Source organism: Rana temporaria, chromosome 1 (assembly GCF_905171775.1).
Source record: "Rana temporaria chromosome 1, aRanTem1.1, whole genome shotgun sequence".
Taxonomy (NCBI): Eukaryota; Metazoa; Chordata; class Amphibia; order Anura; family Ranidae; genus Rana; species Rana temporaria.
The window spans coordinates 168,191,142-168,218,322 of NC_053489.1; the positions used below are offsets into that span (position 1 = coordinate 168,191,142).

General features: G+C 43.5%; 1 protein-coding gene across 2 annotated transcripts in view; it reads left to right on the forward strand.

The window, feature by feature from the left end:
• Positions 1 to 27,181, forward strand: part of KSR2 (kinase suppressor of ras 2) — a 607,737-nt gene that overhangs the window by 516,849 nt on the left and 63,707 nt on the right. For both annotated transcript variants that reach the window (XM_040345855.1, XM_040345864.1), the window contains exon 16: positions 14,759 to 14,892. In XM_040345855.1, coding sequence (XP_040201789.1) covers positions 14,759 to 14,892 — 134 coding nt within the window. The remainder of the gene's footprint in view (positions 1 to 14,758; positions 14,893 to 27,181) is intronic.

Below are 27,181 nucleotides of genomic sequence, written 5' to 3' on the forward strand. Positions count from 1 at the left end.
AAATTTGGCAGGTACAGGGATAGGAAGGCACTTAAAATAATAAAGTCTTTTTTGCAATGTCTGCATCTTAAATGCAGCTATTTTCCCAACCCAACAAAGTTGAGTCTTCTGTATGTTTATTAGGTCTTGATTAATACGATCTAAGAGGGGTGGAAAGTTATTTTCATAAATTTTTGGATGGTTGTGAGGTTAGTTGTATTCCTAAGTAAGTTAATGAGGTGTTGTTCCAGCTGAAACCATACTGTGTCCTAAGGTTGTTTGCTAATAAATTCGGTATGTTCATGGGTAGGATATAACATTTATTTTGATTGATTTTATAGCATTTCACGGCGTTGAATTTTTCTAATGCTGCAATTACTGACGGTAAGGATATTTCAGGGTTAGCTAAAGTTAGTATAATGTCATCGGCAAATAAACCTAATTTGTGTTCGTCTTGACCAATTGTAATACCTTTGACATCTGGGGAGGAACGTATATATTCCGCTAGGGGTTCTATCGCTAGGGAAAATATTAATGGGGATAGAGGGCATCCTTGTCTGGTCCCATTTGTAAGTGCAACATTTCTAGAGAGCGTGCCTGATGAGAAAACCCTTTCCGTGGGATTAGTGTATAAAGCTATAATGGCAGAATGAATAAAGCCATGAAGGCCGAAATTAGTCAGAGTTACAGAAATATATTCCCAATGCATCCTATCGAAAGCCTTTTCAGCGTCTAATGCTACAATTAGGGTGGGACTACGGTCATTATGTATTCGATTGATAATATTTAACATTCTTCTAGTGCTATCGGGTGCTTGTCTACCTTTGACGAAACCTACTTGGTCGGGTTTGATTAGTGAGGGGGTTATGTTAACTAGTCTACTAGGACTACTGGGAAACATGATGCCTATCCCAGAAACCCTTGCAAATAGCCTAGGCAAATAAGGAGGAGGAAGTAATGAAGGACTACAAAATAAAGGTATTTACAAGCAACAAAATAACTAAAAATTGTCCATTCTGAACACTATGAGATTAGAGCATACAGCACAGACAAACATAAAAAAATGGGTGGAACTCCACTTTAATAAAGAAATAGGTCTGTAGTTTAAGGGAGATGTAGGGTCCTTTCCGGATTTTGGTAGTGTTATTATTATTGCTTCTAGAAGCTCTTTTGAGAAGGTTTTTGAAATTGCTGCTTGGTTGAACAGTCTGGACAGGTAAGGGATTAAAACGTCTTTGAATGGGGGGGCGTGACCGGAAGCCAGCCTGGAAGGAAGCATCCCCTGAGAGCTCCTCTCCAGCCCGCAGCTAACAGGCAAAAAACCGGGGGTAATCGCCGCCATCCATGGGCGGATCGCGGACCACCAGATCCAGCAAGACAAGGGGATCATCCCAACCCCCGCCAGGCTCCGCTGCGACCCTCAAAGATTACTTTAAACCGCCCGACATGCCGCCGGGCGGAGGAGACAAGATGGCGCCGGACGCGGCCATCAACAGAACGGAGGTCTCTCCGCATCGCTCCCTCCTGCCTCACCATCCGGAGCCATCCCCGACGCGAGGGCAGTCCACCGCTCCATCCCTGAGCCAGGATGGCTCACAGCCATGGGTGAGTGAAGCTAAGCACCCCCATCCCCCCGCAGCGGACCACGAGTCACAGGCCCCAGCCCTCACTGCCTCTCTGGAGCGGGACACGCCATGCACGGGGGCCTTCCCCCGCCTGCTACGAACGGCCCCGGACCTTGAACAGCACGGCGGCTCACAGTTCTCCCCCTCCCTCACGCTTGAGGAGGATTTTCCGGCCCTGCAGGCCTCCGCATGCTCCCAGGCCTCCATGGGCCTTCCAGAACGCAGCAGCTCCTCTGCTACTACTAGGCCGGGATCCACCTCCCCAGCAGCTCAGAGACAGACCCAAACACCCACTCACCTGGAGCCTGGGGTTCAGCCGGGGATCTCTCCCCCCTCATATGCCTCCATGGCCAGCACGAGCGCTCCATGGCACGGGAGGGCCCACACCCCACCTGGGGATCAGGCTGAGGCCTGGTCCAACCCATGGGAACTACCCCAGCAACCCCCCCGAGAGGCTAGACAGCACAGGGAACCAGCTTCCGCTCGCTACCCTTCCCCCACTGACCCACTACAGTCCACCTATGATGCCAGGGGACCCCCCTACCACCCCCCCCCACCATGGCAGTCCTACTTGCAAGCCATCCCCACTAAAGATGATTTCAAACAGCTTGTGGAGGACGTTAAGGCGACATGCCGCGCTGAAATTCAAGTCCTCCAAACGGGCCTCAAACATTTAAACGACAGAATGGAAATGGCAGAGGAGGAGATTCAAGAGACTAAACTAGCGGTACATCGCACCCAGACCCAGGCATCAGACCACCGTCTCATGTTAAGGGACATGCAGCGGCATGTTGAAGACCTGGACAACAGGGGGCGCCGCAACAACATCCGCATACGCGGCCTCCCTGAGGCAGACGGGGCAGAAGATCTGCAGCTCACCCTTCAGAATTTATTTAACGAAATACTGGGGGAACCAACAGACAAGACCATTGAGATGGACAGAGCCCACCGAGCCCTTAAACCAAAGGGCCCAGCCTCCAAACCACGGGACGTCATATGCCGCATAAACTCCTACCCGCTGAAGGAAAACATAATGCGCAAAGCCCGTCCCATGCGCAACCTCCGCTTTGACAACAACCCTCTACAGCTCTACCCGGATCTATCTTGGATCACGTTGCAGAAACGACGCCTACTACAACCCCTGCTCCGCACCTTGCAAGACAAGGACATTGTGTATCGATGGGGCTTCCCCTTTAGCCTGTCCGCCAACCACCAGGGGACCTCAGCCACCCTACGCTACCCAGAAGACTTGGATGACTTCTGCAAAACTCTGGACATTCCCGTCCCCCGGCTGCCGGATTGGGACCTCGTGGCCACGCCGCCCCCTCCACCAGTAGTCTGGCAGAGAGTCCCGCCGTCTAAACGTCCCAGGGGCCGGGACCCTGCCCGCAACTCCCCCAGGCACAAGCACACCTAAGTTGGTCGCCCCGGCCACGAAATCCGCCTCGAACACTGCGGGAGACTCTCCGGTCCTATTGCTGTTTTTTGGACTTTTGCTTTTTTCTTTGCTCTTACCCCACTATTCACCCCCGGTTGCCCTAGCCTTACCCCTATGCCACACATCGGGCCTATCTCGGATGAGAAGTCGAAGAGGCTGTCCTTTTGATCATGGACCCCCCCATGGCTGATAGCCTAAGAGTTCCTATTCCCCTAACCCCCACAGTGGAGTTCCTCCACGCCACCCCCCTGCCCCCCCGACCTATGCTTTCGGACTTTTTGGTCGGGAGGTCCTTAAGGAACTGTTGGGACCTGAGGGCCCTCGGGCCATTCGGGCCCCCATTGTTGATTGTTGAAGTGTTATGTTTTGTCTTTGTTCTCACTCTTTTCTCTCTTTTCAGACACCTCTCTCTCCTCTCCCGTGCAGGCAGCACCCGACAGCACGCCTTGGTTGCCGTCGCCCCGGCGGTCTCCCCACTCGCCCTCCCAGAACCAGATGCAGCTCGACCAACTCCAGCTAAGTACAAACCGCGTTCTCTCCACCCACAATATGGCTAAGTTGCTATCTCTAAACGTACACGGGCTTAACTCTAACAGAAAACGTCACCTAGCACTTAGGGAATTCAGGCAAACAGGAGCAGAGATTATAATGGTACAGGAGTCACACTTTTCCAAGGGCGATTCCTTTACCTTTGCATCCAGGTATTTCCCCTTAATATACCAGGCCTTCAGTCCACGCAAACGGGCAGGGGTCGCAATCCTGATCAAACGGGGAACTCCCTTCACTTGCACAGACTCCTACATCGACCCCCTGGGCCACTTCATCATTCTGAGGGGGACATGGCACTCTCGGGACATAACTTTATGCACCTTGTATGCCCCCAACGCACATCAGCACAGATTTCTAAGTCGGGTTCTTACCCGCCTGGCTAAATCCCCCCACGACCTACTGGTAGTGGGGGGGGACTTTAACTTGCCCCATTCGGCGACCTGGGACCGCCTGGTGGTGAACCCCCGAGCCTCTCAAACAAAAGCCCTACGGGACTCTAAACTCTTCCGTCAGCTGACGAGGAAACATGCGCTATTCGATGCATGGAGGGCGCTTCACCCAGGGGATCGCCAGTTCACATTCTATTCATCCCCCCACCATACGCACTCACGTATAGATTACTTCTTAGTCAACAATACTACATTACGTGTTACTGACTCCGCACAGATCCTGCCCATCTCCTGGTCCGACCATGCCCCCATAACCTTGACCATTGACCTCAACACCCCCACCCGCAGGCCCTATAACTGGCGCCTGAATGACTTTCTCCTGAAACACACCCCCTCCAAAATGGAAATAGACTCCACCCTGCAACTTTACTTCAGCGAAAATGACACACAGGACGTCTCCACTACCACACTGTGGGCCGCCCACAAGGCGGTAATTAGGGGACGGTGCATGGCCATATCCTCGGCCCTTAAGAGGAATGCCGAGTCGGCTAGAAAACAGGCGGAAGCGCAGCTCCGGGCCCTAGAGATTCGCTTACAGTCTTCCCCCTCCCTGACGCTACTGAAACGTATCGCCCTGGTACGCTCAACACTCCGGGACCTCGCGTTGGGTCGAGTCGAGAAAGCTCTAGTACGCCTCCGCCAGGTATACTATGACAAGGGTAACAAGGCACAGGCGCTACTGGCGAGGAAACTAGCAGACCGCTCGCTCGCGTCCACCCCGCACCAGGTCCAGGACGGCTCGGGCAATATTATATCACACCCACAGAGTATTGCGGATACCTTCGCAGCATTTTACGCCGACCTGTATAACAAGCCAGAAATCCCGCATGACCCACCCCCCCCCCGACCTGCTAGACAGGATGACACAATACCTATCTCGGGCGGGCATTTCCCGGTTACAACCGGACGACCTAGCCTCCCTTAACGCTCCCATTACAGGAGAGGAACTGACCGCGGCCATTAAGTCCCTACCCGCCCACAAATCCCCAGGCCCTGACGGGTTTCCATACGAATACTATAAGACCTTCCTCCCCACACTCCTCCCTCACATGACGAAGCTCTTCAATGCCTTCCTACAGCAGACCCCCATCCCGCAAGACATGCAGCGCTCATTCATCACCCTCATCCCCAAACCAGACAAGGACCCCTCACTATGCGCTAGCTACAGGCCGATAGCCCTGCTGAACTCTGATCTCAAGATCTTCACAAAGGTCCTCTCCCTCCGCCTAAATGTAGTTTTACCCTCTCTGGTCCATAAAGACCAGGTGGGCTTTGTTCCCCTCCGCCAAGCGGGGGACAACACGAGGAAGGTGATTGACCTAATTGACGTGGCGAGCAGGGAGGGACCGGAGTCTTTGCTCCTGAGTCTGGACGCAGAAAAGGCGTTTGACCGCCTTGGCTGGCCCTTCATGCTCGCCACGTTAAGGCATATGGGATTTAGGGGACCTTTCCTCCGGGCGGTCCGGCACCTCTATACCAACCCGATATCGCAGGTGAAAACGCCCTTTGCCACTTCATCCACCTTCCCCGTTACTAATGGAACACGCCAGGGGTGCCCCCTCTCCCCCCTCCTCTTTGCTCTCTGCGTCGAGCCCTTAGCAGCGACGATCCGAGGCAACCCGGACATCCGAGGAATCCCAGTAAGGGGGAGGGAATTTAAGATCTCCCTCTTTGCCGATGACATCATCCTGACACTAACGCGCCCCCGCATCTCCCTGCCTAACTTACACAGGGAATTAGAGTGCTACGGGGCCCTCTCGGCATATAAGACTAATACGTCTAAGTCTATGGCCATGCCGATCAATATGCCCGAACCAGAGGCCCTACACCTGCAGTCCGTCTTCCCGTACCACTGGGAGCGTACCTCCCTGAAATACCTGGGGGTCCAATTGACCCCAAGCTTTGCATCCCTGTACCAAGCCAACTTCCCCCCCCTATACAGCTCAATAAGGGCACTGATCCACAAATGGAAGTCCCACCAGATATCCCTATTGGGCCGGATAGCGGCAATAAAGATGGTTGTCCTCCCAAAACTACTATACCTCTTCCAGACCCTCCCTGTCCCGGTCCCCTGCGCGCATCTGCGAACCCTACAAACTGACCTCCTCCGGTATGTGTGGAACTACAAACGCCACAGGATCCCACGTTCGGTTATGACGGCATCACGAGCCGAGGGAGGTCTGGCCTTTCCAGACCTGGTCAAATACTACCAGGCCTCGCAGCTCCGGGCGGTGGCATCATGGTTCCCCCAGAAGTCTTACAATAGATGGACGGAGGTGGAAAAGATCTGGCTGGCGCCGATACACCCCAACAACCTCCTGTGGAACGCGGATGCGGCAGTGGAGCCCGGACGCTTACTGGGCTCCATGCGGCAGCTTCAAAGTACATGGAGGAGGCTAGCCCGAGACGGTCGACTTCGGTCCGATAGCTCCCTGCTGACCTCTTTCCTCTACAACCCTAAAGTACCGACCAGTCTCACCCACCAGATGTCCTGGCCCTGGGCTTCACGAGGCCTATTCCACTTTGGTCATTTAGTAGACCCCAGATCCCGCACCTTACACTCCTTCACTGATCTCCAAGCCAAGCATGACATTCCACGGCAAGCTTTTTTCAGCTACCTACAGATCAGGCACTACGCCCAAACAATCGCTCCCCGGCTCCTCTTCTCAAAACCGACCCCATTTGAGCGAATCATCCTCGAGGGCACTGCCCGAAGGGGTCTCATATCAGACATTTACCAAATACTTAATGAATACCCCATACAAACCAAAGGCAAACATACTTATATGCTCCGATGGGAGAAGGAGCTGGGGGAGGTACTCTCGGAGGACGAGTGGGGGGCGGTTTGGAGGCAGGCGGCCAAGAGTTCAATCTGCACCCTTTATAAGGAAAATATGTATAAAGTGCTGTTCTTTTGGTACCTGACCCCGGACGTCCTCCATAGGATCTACCCCTCCACCTCTGACCGATGCTGGCGCTGTGGCCAAGCTAAGGGCACACTGTTCCATATCTACTGGACGTGTCCCCTGATTGTCCCATTCTGGACTCAAACGCAAGAGCTCCTATCTCGCCTCCTGGAGGCGCCCATACCCTTCTCCCCGAAGCTGTTCTTACTAGGCCTATCCCTCCCTCGCATAGCTAAACCCTACAAGAAACTGCTGAGACACATAACCACAGCTGCGAGGTGCTTGATAGCGCTTCATTGGAAGAAACCAACCCCCCCATCACAAGAAGCCCTCTATGCTAGGGTCAAAGATGTAGAACTCATGGAAAAAATGACGGCTAGGATCCAGGATAGGTTGGATGCCCATGATCTGGTCTGGGAGAGGTGGCACGTGGTGGAGGACCCGCCGTGAGTCGACAATAGGCCGCCAAGGTACGCTGCTCACCCTGACAATCTTGCCTGCCTCCCCCCCCCCCCCCGTCTCTCCTGTCCCATCTCCTCTTTACCTTTTTCCTTCTCGCTTCCCTCCCCGCCCTGTCCCCCCCTCCTCACCCCATTCCCTCCTTACATCCACCCCCTCTCTTTCCCTATTTCTTCTTTTCTTTACTCTTTCTTTTAGATCTCCAATTGGGTTACATATCACCGATAGCAGACATAGAGATGGAGCCACTGTGTAAGCCCACCTAGCTGGAATTTTGTATCTCCGCTCATCTTCGGTACTTGAACTGCTGCTATACTCTGTACTGAAATTTTTTTGAAAAATAAAAATTGTTATTTGAAAAAAAAAAAAAAAAAAAAACGTCTTTGAATGTCGAATAATATTCTCCTGATAGGCCATCGGCACCTGGTGCTTTATTTTTAGGTAATTCATTTGTGACTTTCAGAATTTCCTCACTGGAAAATCGGATTATTAAGCTTTTCTAAGGATAATGGGTCAATGGAGGGCAATTTAACTTTGTCTAGAAACACTTTTATTTTATTGGTGTCAGGTTGAGGGGTGTTCATGTCTTCTTTAAGGTTGTACAGCGCCTCATATTATTGTGAGAATGTGTCTACGATGTCTTGGGGGTTGATTGATACTTTACCTGAGCTGTGGTGAGTTCATTTAAGAATTTTATTTTTTTGTTGACGTTGGCGCAATTGGGAAGCAAGGAGTTTACTTGCTTTATTTCCTTCGGAGTAATATTTTAAATTTAGTTTTCTAAAGTACTTCTCCTGATCAGCTATTAGGATAGATTTGAGTTCCTCTCTTAGGTTGGAAAGTCGACGTTCTAATTTTACGTCTATAGGATTCTTTTTATGTAGATCTTCCTGGTTTGCTATCTCTTTAAGTAGTGAATTTACGTTGATGTTTTTTTTCCCCCCTAGCGGTTATTTGTATTAGGAGGCCTCTAACATAGGTTTTATGGGAGCACCATAAAGTAGAATCATTAATATTGTCATTATCATTCAGTACAAAAAAGTCTTCAATGTATTTCTTCATCACAGACTGATGTTTCTCCTGAGAGAGAATACACGTGTTATTCCTCCACAAATAATTATTGGGGCTGAATTAGTTGGTCGGACCATGTTAAATTGTGAATTTTAGCATCTACTATTTTGGGAAGGAGATTTTTGTCTGTGGTGAAGTAATCCAATCTGGAGTAGGATTTGTGCACACTAGAAAAGAAGGTGAAGTCTTTTTCTGTAGTGTGCAAACATCTCCATGGATCATACATATCTTCTATAGAGAAAATGTTGGCTAATCCTCTTCTGGGAGTCTTCCCCTTTTTTGACGTGTCCATGTCAGGATCCATTGGAGCGTTGAAGTCCCTGCAAATAATGAGGTGACCCTTCTGTATTTTCTTTGCCTTCTGAATCACTTTTTGGAGTGGGTTTTTGTTGGGAGCGTAGATGTTGACAATCATGTATATTGTATTGTCTATTGAGGCCACTAAAATTATGTATCTTCCTTGGGCATGCGTTTTGATTGAATTATTCCATGGTTACATAGAATTTTTGTAATTGAATTTAGGTTTTTGCGAGCTAATATTGTCGCCTGAGAGAGATCCGTGTAGAGAATAATTCCTGCATAGGGGTCAGGAAGTGGTGAGTTACGTTGAACATATTGCATAAGTTGATCCTTCACCCCAAAAAAATTTATTCTGGCAATGACATCTCGCGGTAGTTTCTCTGCTATATGCTGCGGTTTAGGTAGCCTGTGAGCTCTATCAATTTCCAGCTCTTGTTTTGAAGTTGAAGGAATCAGGTCTGATATCATGGTTTTAATGAAGCATTTCAAATCTGATGGTTTCACATTTTCCGGTATTCCTCTGAACTTTATATTGTTCCTCCTGCTTCTATCTTCAATATCTCCGACCTTAATCATGAGTTGTCTCACTTCTTCTTCCAGGTCATAATGAGAGTCCACTAATTTGTTGTGCGCTGAGGTAAAGTCGCACATTTTGTTCTCAACATCTACTCTTTCTCCTATTGCCTCAATTTCCACTTTAGATTTATGCATGTAGCTCAGCATGTCATGCTGCAGGGCCCCTTTGAGTGACATTATCATATCTTTAATTGTTGTGTCCAGAATGTGTTGCCCTGCTGTCGGTATAGCATTCAATTTGTCATCATATGGGTTGTTATCTGGGCTATAGGCATTGTCAGGGTTAAAAAAGGCAGAATTACCTCCATTAGCAGAAATCCTCCTCTTCTGTTTCACTGGGCTGAGAAACTCATGCTGGTGATCAATGTCGCTCTGTGTCTGTGAGGCATACTGTTTCTCCTCATCCCTATCAGAGCATTCAGAGCTTGCAGCATGTTGCTCTGTGTGTAAGAGAGGGGCATGATCAGTGCCATCTTGGTGTCTCTGAGGCCCAGCTGGGTTGCAGAATGCGCTCAATTTACAGGGTCCCTCTCTGGATTTCCATTTAGCCGCCATTACCGTTTTGTTCTCGCTTATCTCCGGAACAGATCGGTACCACTTAGTGCTGTATAGTCGCTCGGTAATCGGCTCAGGAAAGTCTGATATAGCAGAGCTCCCTTACACTGCAGCCATACACTTCAGTGGATAGCCACGCCCCTCTATGGATCAAGAATTAGAAAGAAACATTTCTTATTAGAATGTGTATGTTTTTATTAATAATCTGGCAGCGTATCAGCTGTAAAGAGTAGTCATGTTTTTTTTGTTTTGTTTTTTAAATAAAGCTGTGTTTTTTTACAGTCCAGTTCTAAGTTCAACTAACTCCAACTATACTAGTGCAGATAGTATTCTTGGAGTTTTAGTGAATTCTAATACCTATTTTGGATAAGTTAGTTTCCTGATTGGATGCCATCTTCCTGAGTCTGACGTAATAACCCCCCTTTAGTATGCAGGGGATTTTAGAAACTGTTTGTCCAGACATCTTGTGGGCATTAAGGGAGAGTAAGCTTGGATAAAGCACCACAATCATAGTATCACATATACAACTGAAATGATTATCTATAGTGGTACAGATCCATGTTGATATAGTCCACAGACACCCTCCCCTATTTGTAAACAGTTACATGATTACAGTGGCCTTCTGATAGCAAATCAGTTTTACATTGTATTTGAAATGTCAGCCATGTGTACTAAAAATATTAACATTCTTAATGATATTATATCACTATTTAGGAAACATAAATGTATACAATGGTATCCTGTAAATGCTGTTTCAGAATAATTGCACTTGTTAAAAGCTGAATATATATTTAAATCTGCTTCATTTGCAGTGTACTTTTTATGATTTTATCGCTTTTTGCAATCTAATGCACCCTATTGTTACCACACAATGAATGGGAAATGGGTACACATTAATAGAAAAAAAATGTAATTTTTAGTGGTAATTCTGCATTGTAGTATACAATGGTTATGCAAAGATAAGATTTTGTTATGTAGCCCTAACAGTTTTGCAAATGGTTTACTACAGTTAAGCCTAAGACTGCAGTCATATATGTTATATAAAAGTTCCCACTCTTTGATAAATGTGTTTCAGATATTTGCACTCCACCCAATATACTGTATGTACAGTTGCAGTTTAAAAAAATACTAAGAGATAAAGTGTATCTAATAAAAAATGTTGGTTATGGATATCCTGGGAAGGGATAGGACCTCTGTATTTTCGCCTGTGTCCCCATTCGGGAGCTTTATTCTTTTATTTGTCCTCTGGAATAGAGATTTCTTATTTCAAAACTGTTCAAAATGTTAAAAAAATTGGCAAACTCAAACTTAAAGGCAGATCTCATTGAAGTCTATAGGGGGACAAATTGTGTTAATACATTTTGTTTATTTTTAGGGCTAATCGGTAAATTACTGTACAAAACAGTTCTGGGAAACTGAGTACTGCCATGGAGAACATATACCAAGACAAAAAAATATTGTTATTTTTTTTTTGTTGCTTTTTTAAATATCATACAGCAGGGGTCTTTTCAATTCTTTAAATAACATTCTTGGGAGATGCCTTAAAGCTGTAAAACATTATATGGATAGTACAGCAGCTAAATTCAACCACAAAAAAATGAAATACAAAAAAAAAAAAGCCAGCAGCTTACAATTTTATTCTAGAGCATACTATGCCATTTGTATTCTGTAAAATTATGGTTTATTCTGGTTTATTACCTAATAAAAATGTCATAATGCTGCTGTCCAATGAAGGCTATGCTGCTCTTCCATAGATACAATGAAGGACAGTGTAGCCACTCTAAGGCCTCGTACACACGACCGAGTTACTCGTCGGGCGAAACACATCGTTTTCCACGTCGAGTTCCTTGTTAGGCTTGTCGAGGAACTCGACAAGCTTGCTTTGCGAACACACTGTCAAGACAAAATCTCCTCGTTCTCAAACGCGGTGACATACAACACATACAATGGCAGGGGAAGTTCGATTCCACTGGCTAAACTCTTGGGGCTGGTTTTGCTAATCTCATGTGTTTGCGTGTTAAGTGAAAGTTTGTTAAGAGACGATTTGCACTTTTCAGTCTGTTACAGCTTGAAAAATGTGTTATCTCCATTACAAATGCTACTTTTACTCCCGTCTCATACTTTATTATGAGCAAGCGCGGGTTTCTTAGCATACACACGCTCAAGTTTCTCGTTGGAAACCAGCCCAACCAGGAACTCGACAAGCCAATTTGAGACTCCCGTCGAGGAAATAAAGAACTTGCTCTCTTTTTGGCTCGTCGAGTTCCTCGACAGTTTCCTAGATGAAAAATGTACACACGACTGGTTTCCTCAGCAAAAAATCTCTCCCACCAAGTTTCTTGATGGATTCTGCCGAGGAAACCGGTCGTGTGTACGAGGCCTAAGACAGGATATAAAGGAAAACAGCCTGAAAAAGAGAAAACCCCTGAAGACACCACATTTGCTGGCTGCATAACTGGAATATATTAAATGTTTGCTCCTGAGTTTAGATACACTTTAACTTCTCTTTTTCTCATATGTACAGTGGAACCTCGGATTGTGAGTAATGGGGTTTACAAACATTTCACAATATAAGCTATTTAAAAAAGAAAATCCTGACTCAATTTGCGAGCGTTGTCTCGCAAGACAAGCAGGATTCAAGCTGCTGAGGTGTACAGTACCCCATTTGGCCAGAGGTGCGGGGGCGCTGGTGATGCTTGAACACACTTGGAGACACTCGGAAACACTTGTATTTACTATGGGGAAACTCACTTTGATATACGAGTGCTTTGGATTACAAGCATTCGTCTGGAACGAATTATGCTCATAATCCAAGGTATTACTGTATACTCATATTTAATGTTCCTGTACCTGTACAAGTTAGCATTTCTCAGTATTGTCAGCCTTAGCACTACACAATATATCTGCACTGGCAAGCAGAACATATTGTATATTTCTAACGACCATCTGCACAATAATTGAGTGAGTGCATCTACATTCTGTAAGATCTGGTTAAAACACAATAACAACTGTAAAGCAGTTTTGACTTATGATTGTCTATGCTGGGATTCAGAGCTATGAATTATTGCTGAGGCAAGGGTTTGTGAGGAAAGGAAATATTATGTGCTTCAGTCACTGTCTGGTAAAGTCGATGAATCAATATAGTGGCACATTAAGCTTTTGCTTTCAATATGGTACTTATTAGGAAAGTTAATTTGAGAGACCTGTGTCTCTACTACTAATCAGCTGTTTCACATGTGATCTTTGTTTACAGATGGCCTTATGCCACATACACACGACCAGTTTTTTTCTTCGGAATAAACTCTGACGGGTTTTTCTGACGGAATTCCGCTCAAGCTGTCTTGCATACACATGGACACACCAAATTCCGACCGCCAAAAACGCGGTGACGTACAACACTACGACAAACCTAGAAAAATTAAATTCAATGCTTCTGAGCACGCGTGTTTTTTTCTCAGTCGGAATTCCATACAGACAAACGGAATTTCAGTCGGAAAAAAATAGAACATGTTCTCTTTCTAAATAAATAAATGAGACTCCGCGCTTAGGTAATTGTGTAAAGGTTGCGGCCTACCTAAAATTCTCCCTAGGGAGGACAATAAAGTGAAATGGTATAAGATGGGGTGATGGCGCTACCTATTAAGAGTGTCCAAATAGTGTGAAAAGAACTTCCTAATAATAAGGCACAGAACGTGTAAACATAAGTCAATTGTATAAAAGTGAACTCACATTATATTGAGTGCATAAACCTAATAAATGTGTTGAACACTCGGTAATTATCTGAATGTGGTGCAAAAAAAGTCAACTGGTATAAAGGGAGTGATACCCCAGGTTAATAATGAAGGCTAAACCTCCTCACTGATTGCTAAGTGAACAAGTGATATAAATGATATAAACATAAACAGTATATCAACCAACTAAGATCAGCTGCATAAAATGACATAGGCTATCCAACATATACATGTGCCAATGTACCACATTAAACCAAGTAGCAGTTCAATCCATAAACCATATGTTGTATATATGCATTCCAAGCTGTATCGGGCCTTGTAGAAAGATATCCAGTACAACCTAATGACATCTCATGTTGCACATAGCCCTCTAGATTACAGCTTAAACTGAGTTCATAAGAATCCCAGAGATCTCCATATACAGATATAAATAATTAAAACTGAGAGGGATGTATTCATAAACAGTTCATGCAGTGATAGGTGCTCTGTGCTGACAGGGGTACACTCATATGACTTTGGTGATCCCCCACATGTGTCCCCACTCACCAGATCCCAACGCCCCTACAGGGGCAAATATCGTGTAGGGTAATTTCCACAGCAGACTTCTGGAACTCCTAGTAACTGCTCACTCGAAATGTTCAATCCTCCTCTCCAGCTCCATGAAGGCAAGACACTGAACACTATAAGTTCCTCAAAGTAAAAATAAATTGGCTCCCATAGTGTAGTATTAATATTTATAAAAGCTTTGTTTCTTAAAATTGACAGCAGTAAAGCCGCTAGAACACCAGACTGACAATAGCTGCTGGTAGGCGTACAACAAAACAAAACAAACAGGTGAGTAGTCGAGAACTAGGAGTCACGGCGTGCGCACCACCTGCATTCCACTAGTTGCTCAAAGGACCTGGAAGTGACGTATTGTGCGTAGGCTCCGGCTTACTAGTTTCGTCGTATGACGTCCGTCTGAATTTCCGACAGAAAAAGTCAGATGGGGCATACACACGGTCGGAATATCCGATGAAAAAATTCTGTCTCACTTTATGCTTGATTTTCTGTACACAAGGATGCTTGGAAAATTTGTATGACATCCAACTAATTTTATTATACCTATTTTTCCATTTAGGGAATGGGATATCTCCACGCTAAGGGCATTCTACATAAAGACCTCAAATCGAAAAATGTTTTCTATGACAATGGAAAAGTCGTGATCACAGATTTTGGCCTCTTTAGTATATCTGGTGTGCTGCAAGCTGGCAGGTACAGTATTATAATTTTTATTTATTTTCTTAAGAATTCATGTACAGTTTTCAGCTACTTACGGTTATTTTATCTGCCTATGAGTAGAAATGCAGTTGTGTATATAGTGTAAGTCCTTCTTTACAAAAAGAAGAAGAGCGACTACTGTGAATAACCTGTGATTCTGAGATCAATCATACATATAGTACTGCCTAAAAGGACCTGGGTTTTGGAACATTGACCTAGTGCATGCATGGCTTCCTATCGTCCTTGCTTGTTTTCAAATAGTTTTATTGGAATAGAATACATAGTTTAATATGTGTATACAAAAAAAAAGAAAACTAAAAGGTAGATAAGAGATTTTCACACAAGCAAAGCCCTTCCTTATCCTCCACACCCCAACAATCGGAAAGGGGCGAGTATGTATAATAATGACAACAGTATAGGAGTAATGTAAGGATAGCACTGTGAAACATACAGAGGTATGACAATGACAGTGTCATTATCAATCAGGCAGTATGGGAAACAAGGGTTTTTTTCTTCATAGAATAGGTGCAGGAACTCAACCCCCCCCCCCCCAGTAGGGAGGTCTTAAAAGGGCATTGTTAAATACCAGTTGTGCATTACAGAGGGGGAAGGAGTTTCCTATATACAGAGTGCAGAGTTCAGGAGTGCACTACATACAGAGTTCAAGAGTATGCTACATACAGGGTGCATAGTTCAGCAGTGTGCTACATACAGGGTGCAGAGTTCAGCAGTGTGCTACGTGCAGTATGCTGGGTTCAGGAGTGTGTGCTACATTCAGAATGCAGGGTTCAAGAGTGTGCTATGTACAGTGTTTGGGGTTCAGGGGTGCACATGTACAGCGTTCAGAGCTGAGGAGTGCACTGCATACAGAGTGCAGGGTTTAAGAGTGTGCTACATATAGAGTGCAGGCTTGTGGAGTGCCCTATGTACAGTGATTAGAGTTCAGGAGTGCCCTATATATACAGTCAGGTCCATAAATATTGGGACATCAACACAATTCTAATCTTTTTGGCTCTATACACCACCACAATGGATTTGAATAAAAACAAACTTTAACTGCAGACTTTCAGCTTTAATTTGAGGGTTTTTATATCCAAATCAGGTGAACGGCATAGGAATTACAACAGTTTGTATATGTGCCTCCCACTTTTTAAGGGACCAAAAGTAATGTGACAGATTAACAATCATAAATCAAACTTTCACTTTTTAAACATTGGTTGCAAATCCATTGCAATCAATTACAGCCTGAAGTGTGGAATGCATAGACATCACCAGACGTTGGATTTCATCCCTGGAGATGCTCTGCCAGGCCTCTACTGCAACTGTCTTCAGTTCCTGCTTGTTCTTGGGGCATTTTCCCTTCAGTTTTGTCTTCAGTAAGTGAAATGCATGCTCAATCAGATTCAGGTCAGGTGATTGACTTGGCCATTGCATAACATTCCACTTCTTTCCCTTAAAAAACTCTTTGGTTGCTTTCATAGTATGCTTCGGGTCATTGTCCATCTGCACTATGAAGTGCCGTCCAATGAGTTCTGAAGCATTTGGCTGAATACTGTATGAGCAGATAATATTGCCCGAAACACTTCAGAATTGAATCCGATATAGTGTAACATTTAATAGCACTCATAAATACTGTAGGTAAAACATAGCTAAAAGGAATGGACTTACAAAGGAAAAAAGGTCAGGAACAACACCAGCGCAACACAAGGAAAGTTTTTGTCTAACTAGCACCAACTAGGGAAAGTTTCAGCATGCTTGAGTTTTCCAGCCACACACACAAGAGATCAGAGATTCCTGCCCACTGATCAGAATGTACGGGCCTGGGAGGTTCTTTGACAGCCACTAAGAGAGGAGCGCTGTCACTTGTAAACACAGAACCCAAACTTCTGTGTTTACAAATTACAGTGAGCAGTGAGTGGCAAGCGCACAGCGAGCATTGGAGATAACGTAACATAGTTTTTTCTGACTGAAAAAAGCCCTGATGAGAACATTGATTAAATTGTAATCATTTCCAGCTAGAGAAATGTCATACAGTTACAACCAGTATATTACCAATACACATTTTAACCAACAATATGGTACATATCTCACTAAATGCTATCACAATGAGAGCTAGGAAACTCATCTTACTGTAGCAACTATTGTATCATGAATGAATGAGGGGCCAAAGCCAACACCATCATCCATCCAAGCAACGGTTTCAGAAATGTTTGTGGGAAGCCTCTCTGTTGAAATATTGATTTTTCTCTGGCTATGTAATAATTATTTTCCTGTGTTTTTGAGATGTCTGAGGCAGTAAAGGCAAAGCATTCTCTTACTGCTTGTCAGAACCCCAGATCCCTCTCCCAATTTGATCTATAGGACAATGTGGTGGGATGCTAAGCACTTCCATCATGAGGCAGTTGGAGGCCAGGTCATTCGCTAGTAAACTTCAATATCACACCTTTGTCTTAAAGATAAAATATGGACAACTATGAAGGAAAATATGATATGATGTGGGCTTTGACCCACTCCCATTAATGGCTGCGTGTTGAGTTATTTTGAGGGGACAGCAAATTTGCATTGTTATACATGGTGTACACTCACTACTTTACATTGTAGCAAAGTGTAATTTCTTCGGTGTTGTCATATAAAAAGATATAATAAAATATTTACAAAACTGTGAGGGGTGTACTCACTTTTGTGAGATACTGTACAGACAACAAAGAGCCAGTCAATGCTGGGGGAAGATCACAACATATATGGTTGAGATCAGCCCAGAAGCCTAGAGCGGCACCTGGCTTAGCTTCTCAGCGAGCCACTGAGAGCCTGAGCAAACCACTCCCACCCCTCCACAGCCCAGTGCTCCGACTGACAGTCACCAGCTGCCTGTTCACTGTGTTTTATATCTGTATAACTGTGACCTAAACTTCTGTACTTACATTTTCCAAGCTTTTTAGACTTGATGCGTGTGCCTTGGAAGATGGTTCTGAAAGTGGCTGTTTAATGCCCTTGGTTTTCTTTTTGCTTGTGTTTTCTCTTGTTGGGCCGGTTTGTCTGGGTTTGATTTGGTATGCTATTTCCTCTATTTGCACTGTTTTTGAGCATTCTATGTTGCTTAATTAACACCAAACTGTTTCTCTCAAAGGACAAAAGAGAAAATAGGATTAATGTTCTGATTGTAAAATATTTTTTTGTAGTCTGTTGAGGGGCACAGCTCCCTCTCCTTATATGCCTTTGTTTTTTTTATTTTTCAACTGCTTGCTGCAAGTGGGCATGTATGAGGTAGGAAGGGTTAGGGCCTTAAGGGGGCTGGCCTTCAGTCTTCTTGTGCCAAGTGTCAATTTCTTCTGTATGTGGCAGAATAGCCCTAGATTGCTTAGTTTTCTTAAGGCTGTTTCCCCTATTGCACTCTAAGAAAAAGATGTTGTATATCTGCAGATCCCCCAAAAAGCCCAAATGAATGACACATTTCGAGCCTTATGTACAAAGTGTTTTCAAAGGGAAGTGTCCATACCATGCCATGTTATGCACAATTTCTCTGTGTGGAGGCAGTACACTCTCACACTGCAGAAATACATCTGAAACTGTGAAGCTGTAGGCACATTTACCTGAAAGTGACCTGCTATTTTTCAGGTGGAATTACAGACAAAAAGTACATTTTAGGAAATTCCAGAAAGAAAGGTTTAAACCTTTAAAAACATGTTAATGTTCAAGAAAAGAAAGAGTAATACTCTGTGGAAGAATTTTAGTGTAGTCTGCCATTGGTGGTTGCTGGAAATGTTATTTAGTTTCTCACTTGGTAGAGATTTGTGGATGTTTCTCAATCCACTTGTAATTTGCTGCCGTTTAATACCATCACATAAAAAAATTGAATTCGATTTTTTTCAAACATCCTGGCCCGGATTCACAGACATCTTACACCGACGTATCTGTTGATACGCGGCGTAAGTTCAAGGATGCGCCGTCGTATCTATGCGCTGTATTCAGGAAACAGGATACGCCTGAATTTTGCCAAGATACGACCGACGTAAGTCTCCTACGCCGTCGTATCTTGGGTGCATATTTACGCTGGCCGCTAGGGGCGCTTCCGTTGATTTACGCGTCAAATATGTAAATTACCTAGATACGCCGATTCACGAACGTACTTGCGCCCATCGCAGTAAGCTACGCCGTTTACGTAAGGCGTACGTCCGGCGTAAGTTTACCCCTCATAAACCAGGGGTAAGTCATGTTATAAAATGTCGAAACAGCCATCGTATTTTACGTTGTTTGCGTAAGTCGTACGTGAATGGGGCTGGGCGTAGGTTACGTTCACGTCGTATGAATGGAGCCGGCGTATCTTAGGGAGTAAATTCAACGTGATTCTGAGCATGCGCGCGCATGCGCCGTTCGTTCGGCCATGCATTAACATGGGGTCACGCTTCATTATAATACAACACGCCCACTGCCTTGCTACTTTGAATTAGGCGGGCTTACGCTGGCCCATTTACGTTACGCCAGGGTGAATATGGGAGCAAGTGCTTTGTGAATACTCAGCTTGCCTCTCAATGTTACGTTGGCGTAGCGCATATGAGATGTACTACGCCTATCTAAAGATGCGCCGATCTCTCTGAATCTGGCCCGATGTGTGCAGAATGCTGACTTATATTACACTGCTGGAAAGACACAAACAAGAATGCCTTCAGTGAAGAAGATAGCAGCCCTTCAGCGCTTGATTAATTAGGGATATACTAAAAAATGTCCTCTTCTAAATAAAATAAGCATACTGTTGATAGGTACTAGGTTCTTTCACACCACCGGTGAAAGATACCACACACAGAGGCTGCTACTTGACACCCTTCCTCAAAATCTGGTACTTTAGATCTATGGACCTCTAACGTGTTTACCATGATGCAAATAAAAATATATCAAGTTTTTGTTTAAAATAAATATTATTAAAAACAATATATTACCTCCATTCAAGTTGATTAAAATATAAAAAAAAAAATCTTCAGCATCTGTATGAGGTCTTCTAACTTATTCTGTCAGACTCCAGTCTTTTTTTTATCTGTAAACACCCCCATTAAGGCTTATGGGTAGCAAAAGCTCAAAGGTATTTACACTAAGGCCTCGTACACATGATATGATAGCCAGAGGACAATGGTCTGAAGGATCGTTTTCATCGGTCAAAACCGATCGTGTGTGGGCCCCATAGGTTATTTAACTTTGGTTAAAAAAATAGGAACTTGCTTTAAAATTGAACCGATGGACGCATAACCGATTGGTCAAAACCGATCGTTAGTATGAAAAAGCATCGGTTAAAAACCTGCGCATGCTCAGAATCAAGTCGACGCATGCTTGGAAGCATTGAACTTAGTTTTTTTCAGAACGTCGTTGTGTTTTACGTCACCGCGTTCTGACACGATCGTTATTTAACCTATGGTGTGTAGGCGTGACGGACCATCAGTCAGCTTCATCGGTTAACCTAAGACAACGGTCCTTCGGACCGTTGTCCTCTGGCTATCCTATCGTGTGTACGAGGCCTAAAACCTCTCATAAGTGAATGACTTGAATAGTGAGTGTTAACAGTAGTAATTGGAGAAAGTCCTATGTCCATTCCCTGCACTGTCATTGTGAATTAGTTTACTTATGTTCTAGAAAGAATGGTGGTGACATTATTTTCTTTGTAACCATAATGATTACAGTTGAATGAATGCTCCAGTAAAGAGTGATAACAGGGAAGCTGGACTGTATTTCCCTGTGTATTCCATAGTCCAATAACTACAATGATTTTCTATTAGTCATCAGCTCCAGAGTACAAATGTGCAGGAGCTTTAATATTGCTTGAAGGTGTTTTTGAGTACACCTGTTTCATAATGGCTAGGGATTCCTGAGGTTTATGTTTTTTTGTTGTTATTATTAAAGCAGAGAATTGGGGTGGCATTTTGCATAGTTCTAATGTTAATGTTAAATCTGTTGTATGATCTTGTCCTTTTTTATTTTTTCAGTGGAGTACAGGAAAGGGGGTTTACGCAATGTACTCTATCTAGCTTACATCAGGCAGTGCAAAGAGTAATGAGGATGTGCAATATGCTGTTACCTATTGGAACAAATTAGAATTATTTCTGAACTGAGTTGGCAGGAGTGATTTAATATTTGATTACTTGTTGTGGGTTACTCTATTTATCATCTTTGTTCTTACAGATTAACCCTAATCAATACCAATGAGCTTTGTCTATATTTGACACATATCGTAGTGAGTTTCATTTATCATTTTCCTTAAGTAATGATGTATATTGTCTCTCAGAAATGGTTCAGATTCAAACCTGCATTGGAAAATTAGAGATTAAAAATCTGATGGTATTAGGGCAACATAAATGCCTTGTCTAATGACATTGGCTAATGACTGTTATACCATACAGGTACATTCTACGATGATAAGTGCACAATGGTAGAATACTCCTATCTGGACAGTATATAGCTTTCTAGATCAGTGAGGGTCAGAGAGACCATAATGAGCAACTTCAGAAGGAGATTTACAATGGCATTCCCCAAATTTCTCCCATGACAGGTTTACTTTAAATCAGATCCATAAGAATATTAAAATATTAATCTTGCACCTGTTTAATCCAAGTTACAATTAATTGCCCTTATGTATGTTGGAAAGAATGGTAGTAGTTTATAGAACTTCCTGTAAATTAGTAATTATATGCTCTCTAATTACCAGCATCATCATTTAATGCTGGCAAGCGTATTTGAAGCATAAATTATAATTTATACATTGCATTTTTTGTATTTATGGCATTATATAAGGGTGGGAGATTAAGGTTAAGGCCCTAACCCAGCCACAAAGATCATTATTGTTAGCTGTTATTACATACTGATTATAAATTGTAAGCTGTCAATGTTAGCACTGCCTCAGCGGGATTCAGGTGTAAAGTATTCCTGTCTGACCCGGTAGTGTCTCTGTATTTAGACATTATTCTTTTACTTGGTGTCATAGAAACAGTTGCTTAGCAACTTTTCAAGCATTTTCTAACTAGTTCTTTTGGCCAAACATATCATGAACAGTTCTTATAGCACATTGCTTTCAAAAACTGTATAATTCTTTTGTGGAAGATCTGTTCTCTATCACCAGAATTTTTGTTGAAGTGTATGAGTTAGGGGGGTTAATCTATTCTTTTTGGTTTGAAGGTAATTTATACCACAAAACTATGGATAAAAAACATTTCCTATTATTATATCGTGACATTAGTAGTATATCTCTTATTCATAAACTAGAACAAAGTATGCCACCCTGCTACTAAAGGATACTAGCCTGGCAACAACAGACATAGGCCATAGCTCCTTTAAGCAAGGAGACCCTCTGCTACATTAATGCCAGCATATACAGTATGTGGATTATTTGCCACCCCCTACTCTCCCTTAGTTGTTTTAGCACAAGAGATAAGTACTTTCAGCCTAGAAAATGAGCTTCAGTTTAAGTCTTTAAGAAATAATTGTGCTCATTTAACCGGGTACAGATTAAGATTGAGCAATTGTCCTTAACACTCAGATTTCAACTGTTCTTTCTCTAGTGAAATGTGAAAATTGGAGCAAAATTCTAGAAAAAAAAATGGTAATAAATTGACAGAAAGAGCAGCCGCACACTGTTGAGCTCATCCTTCTGCTTTCTCTTTTCTCTTCTCATAGAAGAATGTTTTATGTCAGGACATATGCACTGCAGCACACCTGTTTGGCTCCTAGCACATATTTTCCTTCTCCTATTCTGAGCTATGCTCTACAGTGGATTAAAGCAAGCTAGACTCATAACCATTTTTATGAGTAAATGACTGCATTATTTCGTGTTATGGTTATGTCTGCTTGGAGTTCAGCTTTAATGCACAGCTATATTAATGCAAACACCCCTTAAATGCACTACTACTGATACACAGTTTGTGCCTATACACATTGATCCCACTCCCATCATACGCTGTGATTATCACTGGCGAGTAGTGTTGGTCAAACAGTTCAGCCCAAGAATGTGTTCAGGCCAAATATCGCCTGTTCGTCTTATTCAGGGAACACCCGGATTTGCAGGGTGTTCTGCGGTTGTTCCCCCCCAAACACCCTGCAATGCACTGTGCGCTGTTGGGTTCCCCCCAAAGGCCATACCAGACCCTTGCAGGTCAGGAAAGGGGGGACGAGGGAGCAGCACCCCTCCTAAACCATACCCTTCCACATGCCCTCAACATGGGGGGTGCTTTGGGGCAGGGGGGCTCTGTCCCCCCCCACCCCAAACCAACGTGTCCCCAAGGTCCCGTCTGACAGTTATTATATAGGTAACGGCAGGCTACCTGGCGACTTCACACAATCGCACAGCCCCCTTGTGACATCACAGACCGGTGCATGCTTGGTCAGTGATGACACAAGGGGGCAGTGCCACCAGGTGATATCGCCAGGTGGTTCTGCCCCAACCTATATAAGAACTGTCCAACAGCGGAGATGGCATTTTTCAGTCAGCCATCAATGATTGTGGAGCTATTTTTTCGGGTTTTGGTGGTGCGGTGGGCATTGTGATTGATGATGGATTTACATTGGACAACAGAAACGACCCAATTGACCCTGATCAAAAGTTTACATACCCCAGTTCTTAATACCGTGCATTGCTTCCTTTAACTTCAATGATAGCTTGAGGTCTTTTGTGGTATTTGTGGATGAAGCTCTTTATCCTCTCAGATAGTAAAGCTTCCCTATTCCTCTTGGCAAAAAGCCTCCAGTTCCTGTAAATTCTTGGGCAGTCTTGCATGAACTGCATGTTTGAGATCTCCCCAGAGTGGCTCAATGATATTGAGGTCAGAAGACTGAGATGGCCACTCCAGAACCTTCACTTTATTCTGCTGTAGCCAATGACAGGTGGACTGGGCCTTGTGTTTTTGATCATTGTCATGTTGGAATGTCCACGTACGTGCCATGCGCAGCTTCCTGACTGATGAATGCAAATGTTCCTCCAGTATTTTTTGATTACATACTGCATTCATCTTGCCATCAATTTTGACCAAATTTCCTGTGCCTTTGTAGCTCACACATTGCCAAAACATCAGCGATGTTGGAATGGTGTACCTTTCATCATAGGCCTCGTTCATCATAGGCCTCGTTGACTCCTCTCCAAATGTAGTGTTTATGGTTGTGGCCAAATGGTTTTGTGCCAGAAGGTTTGAGGCTTGTCTCTGTGCTGTTTGGCGTATTGTATGTGGGATACTTTGTAGCATTTGTGTAGTAATGGCTTTCTTCTGGTGACTCGACCATGCAGCCCATCTTTCTTCAAGTGCCTCCTTATTGTGCATCTTGAAACAGTCACACCACATGTTTTCAGGGAGTTCTGTATCTCTTCTGAAGTTATTTATGGGTTTTTCATTGCATCTCGAACAATTTTCCTGGCAGTTGTGGCTGAAATTTTTGTTGGTCTACCTGACTGTGGTTTAGTGTCAATAGAACCCCTCATTTTCCACTTCTTGATTAGAGTTTGAACACTGCTGATTGGCATTCTCAATTCCTTGGATATCTTTTTATATCCCTTTCCTGTTTTATACAATTCAACTACGTTTTCCCACAGATTCTTTGACATTTACAAGCAAACAGATCACAGGTGAGGATGGTTACCTTTTCATAGCTATTCAAACCCCTTTGTGTCAACTTGTGTGCATGTTTTCAGGCCAAAATCACCAGGGTATGTAAACACAGTTGATTGATAATAAATGGCTTCAGCTAAACACTAACCACGAGTGAAAGAAATGTTTTTGTGTTATCAGTCATATTCTCTAAAAAATGGCCAAGAAATCATAAATTGGATGTAAATTTAAGAATTTTCAGTAGCACTGTACAGGACAGCAGAAACGATCCCTCTCTGGACTGACTCTGCGATCTATCCCTACCTACTCCAGGACTATCCAATAGAGTGAGTGTTTCTGTGACTCAATGAAACTATTGTGTTTCAGCAATTGCCAGCAGCAACTATCTCTCCCTGCACAGACTTTGTTTTCTATGCCTATATGCTTCAGAACTTTTCAACAAACACTGAGAATATTTGTGACTCAATGTAAGTATAGCCGTTTATACCATTTACCACAAATGACAAAATGTTTTGCTTTTCACAATCAAAACTAGAACGTGTATAAATGCTACACAAGTAATTTTGTAATTTAAAGCTGAATGCCAGGCAATATAAGTGAGATGCATACATTGAAGCAGTTTTACTTACTAAAAGATTTGTATTTCTGTAAATGCAGTCCTATGATTTACACCACTTTTCTAAACAGCACAGCCCTGTCTGGCAGGAGACCTAATGTTTCTCTTCTGCAGTTCAGTAACCCTTACAGGTATTGTCCCTCACCCAACCTGTGACTGGACGAAGAAGTACGCTAAAGGGGTATAGATGCTGCTGTTTATTGTAACATTAAGATTATTCATGTAAAAATATTGAAAACAGAATCTCCTGCGAGAAATGACATGGGAAGGAAATCATGAATGTGTATGAAGTGGAGCAAAGGATAGGAACTACAATAAAGTTTGTTATGCCGCGTACACACGGTCGGACTTTTGAACCTGCTCTCTATCCAAGTCCGTCTGACTTTTTCCTTAGGAAATTACCACCATGTGTACACGGCTTTAGATTCATTGCGATGTACACCCTTCACCTAGAGTGGATTATTTGATTTCTCAACAAAACTAGAGTTGCACTTAAAATACATGCATCATAGAGTGCCTGCATGTTTTTGTGGTATGCTTAAATAGAAGTTTGGTGATTTTACAAATATTGTTTTTTTTTATTATTATTGTCAGGACTAAGAAAAATTGAGCAAGCAAGTGGAGTTTTAGGGTCCTTTTTCACATTAAACTGGCTCTCTATTTGTTTTTATTTTGATTAAAAAAGCCTTATATATACATTACCAGTAAAAAAAGTTTTAGAACACCCACATTTTTCCAGTTTTTATTGAAATGTATGCAGTTTAACGGCTGAATGTACTCTGAAAGTAAGGCATAGAACGAATAAACAATTGGACATAAAAAATAAATGATTAAATCATTTTCTTTAACAAAATGTAATCTAAATTTTTGATTCGTCAAAGTAGCCATCTTTTGCAGATATAACAGCCCAGTGTATTCTTTCTACAACAGAAATCAAATATTGTTCAGAAAGTTCTTCCCAACACTGTTGCAGAAGTTCCAACAAATGTTGCCCTTATAAGTTGGTTTGCTTTCACCCTTCTGTCAAGTTCATTCCAAACCAGCACAATGGGGTTTAAGTCTGGACACTGTGCTGGCTATTGCATGATTTGAAGGCTACTGTTTTGTTCTTTTCTTATAAGGTAGTCCTGACACAGCCTCAAGGTATGTTTTGGGTCATTATCTTGCTGTGTAGGATAAACCCCTGACCAACTAGGCGTATTTCAGAGGGTATTGTATGATGCTGCAAAATGCTGTGGTAGTATTTTTAGTTCAGGGTGCCGCTCACTCTGTGCAAGTCGCCGACTCTAGATCTAGCAGAAGAGCCACAGACCATCAAGCGTCCTCCTCCATGTTTGATAGTTGGTGTCACACACCATGGAACCATCCTGTTACTTACTCAATGGTGTATAAAAACCCTGTGATCAACTAAAGATCTCAAATTTTGTTTCATCAGCCCATAAGACCTTCTTCCAGTCTTCAATACTCCACTGGTGGTGCTCCGTGGCCGGGCAAGCCTCTTTTTTTTTTATTTTGAAAACGTAACATTGACTTTCTTAAAGCTATATAAACTATCAAACCTGCAGCTTGAAGTCTTCTCTTCACAGTTGAAACCGATACTTGCTTACTTTAATCAGTTTTAAGCTGTGCTTGAAGTTGCTGTCCTGTGAGCCACCTGCCACACAAGCTGTTGACTCTCAGAAACTTGTCTTCTGATTCTGTAGTGGCTTTGAGTCTGCTAGACCTCCTGTCAGAGTTTCCCCCAGTTTCCAAGTGCCTTTTGATGGTCTAGGAAACTGTACTCACTGACACCTTGGCTTTCATTGCAATTTCACTAAAGAAAAGACTCACACTTTTAAGGTTTATTATAATCTGTCTGTTCTTCTTTCTCACCATTTTGCAATATGCTACTTCCTGCAGTATAATACTGTGCAAATATTGCTTAAAGCGGGGGTTCACCCTTAGAGGGCACTTTTTCCCCTTAGCTTCCTGCTCGTTTTCTCTAGGGGAATCGGCTATTTGTATTAAAATATGTGCAGTACTTACCCGTTTTCGAGCTGCATCTTCTTCCGTCGCTTCCGGGTATGGGCTTCGGGAATGGGCGTTCCTTCTTGAT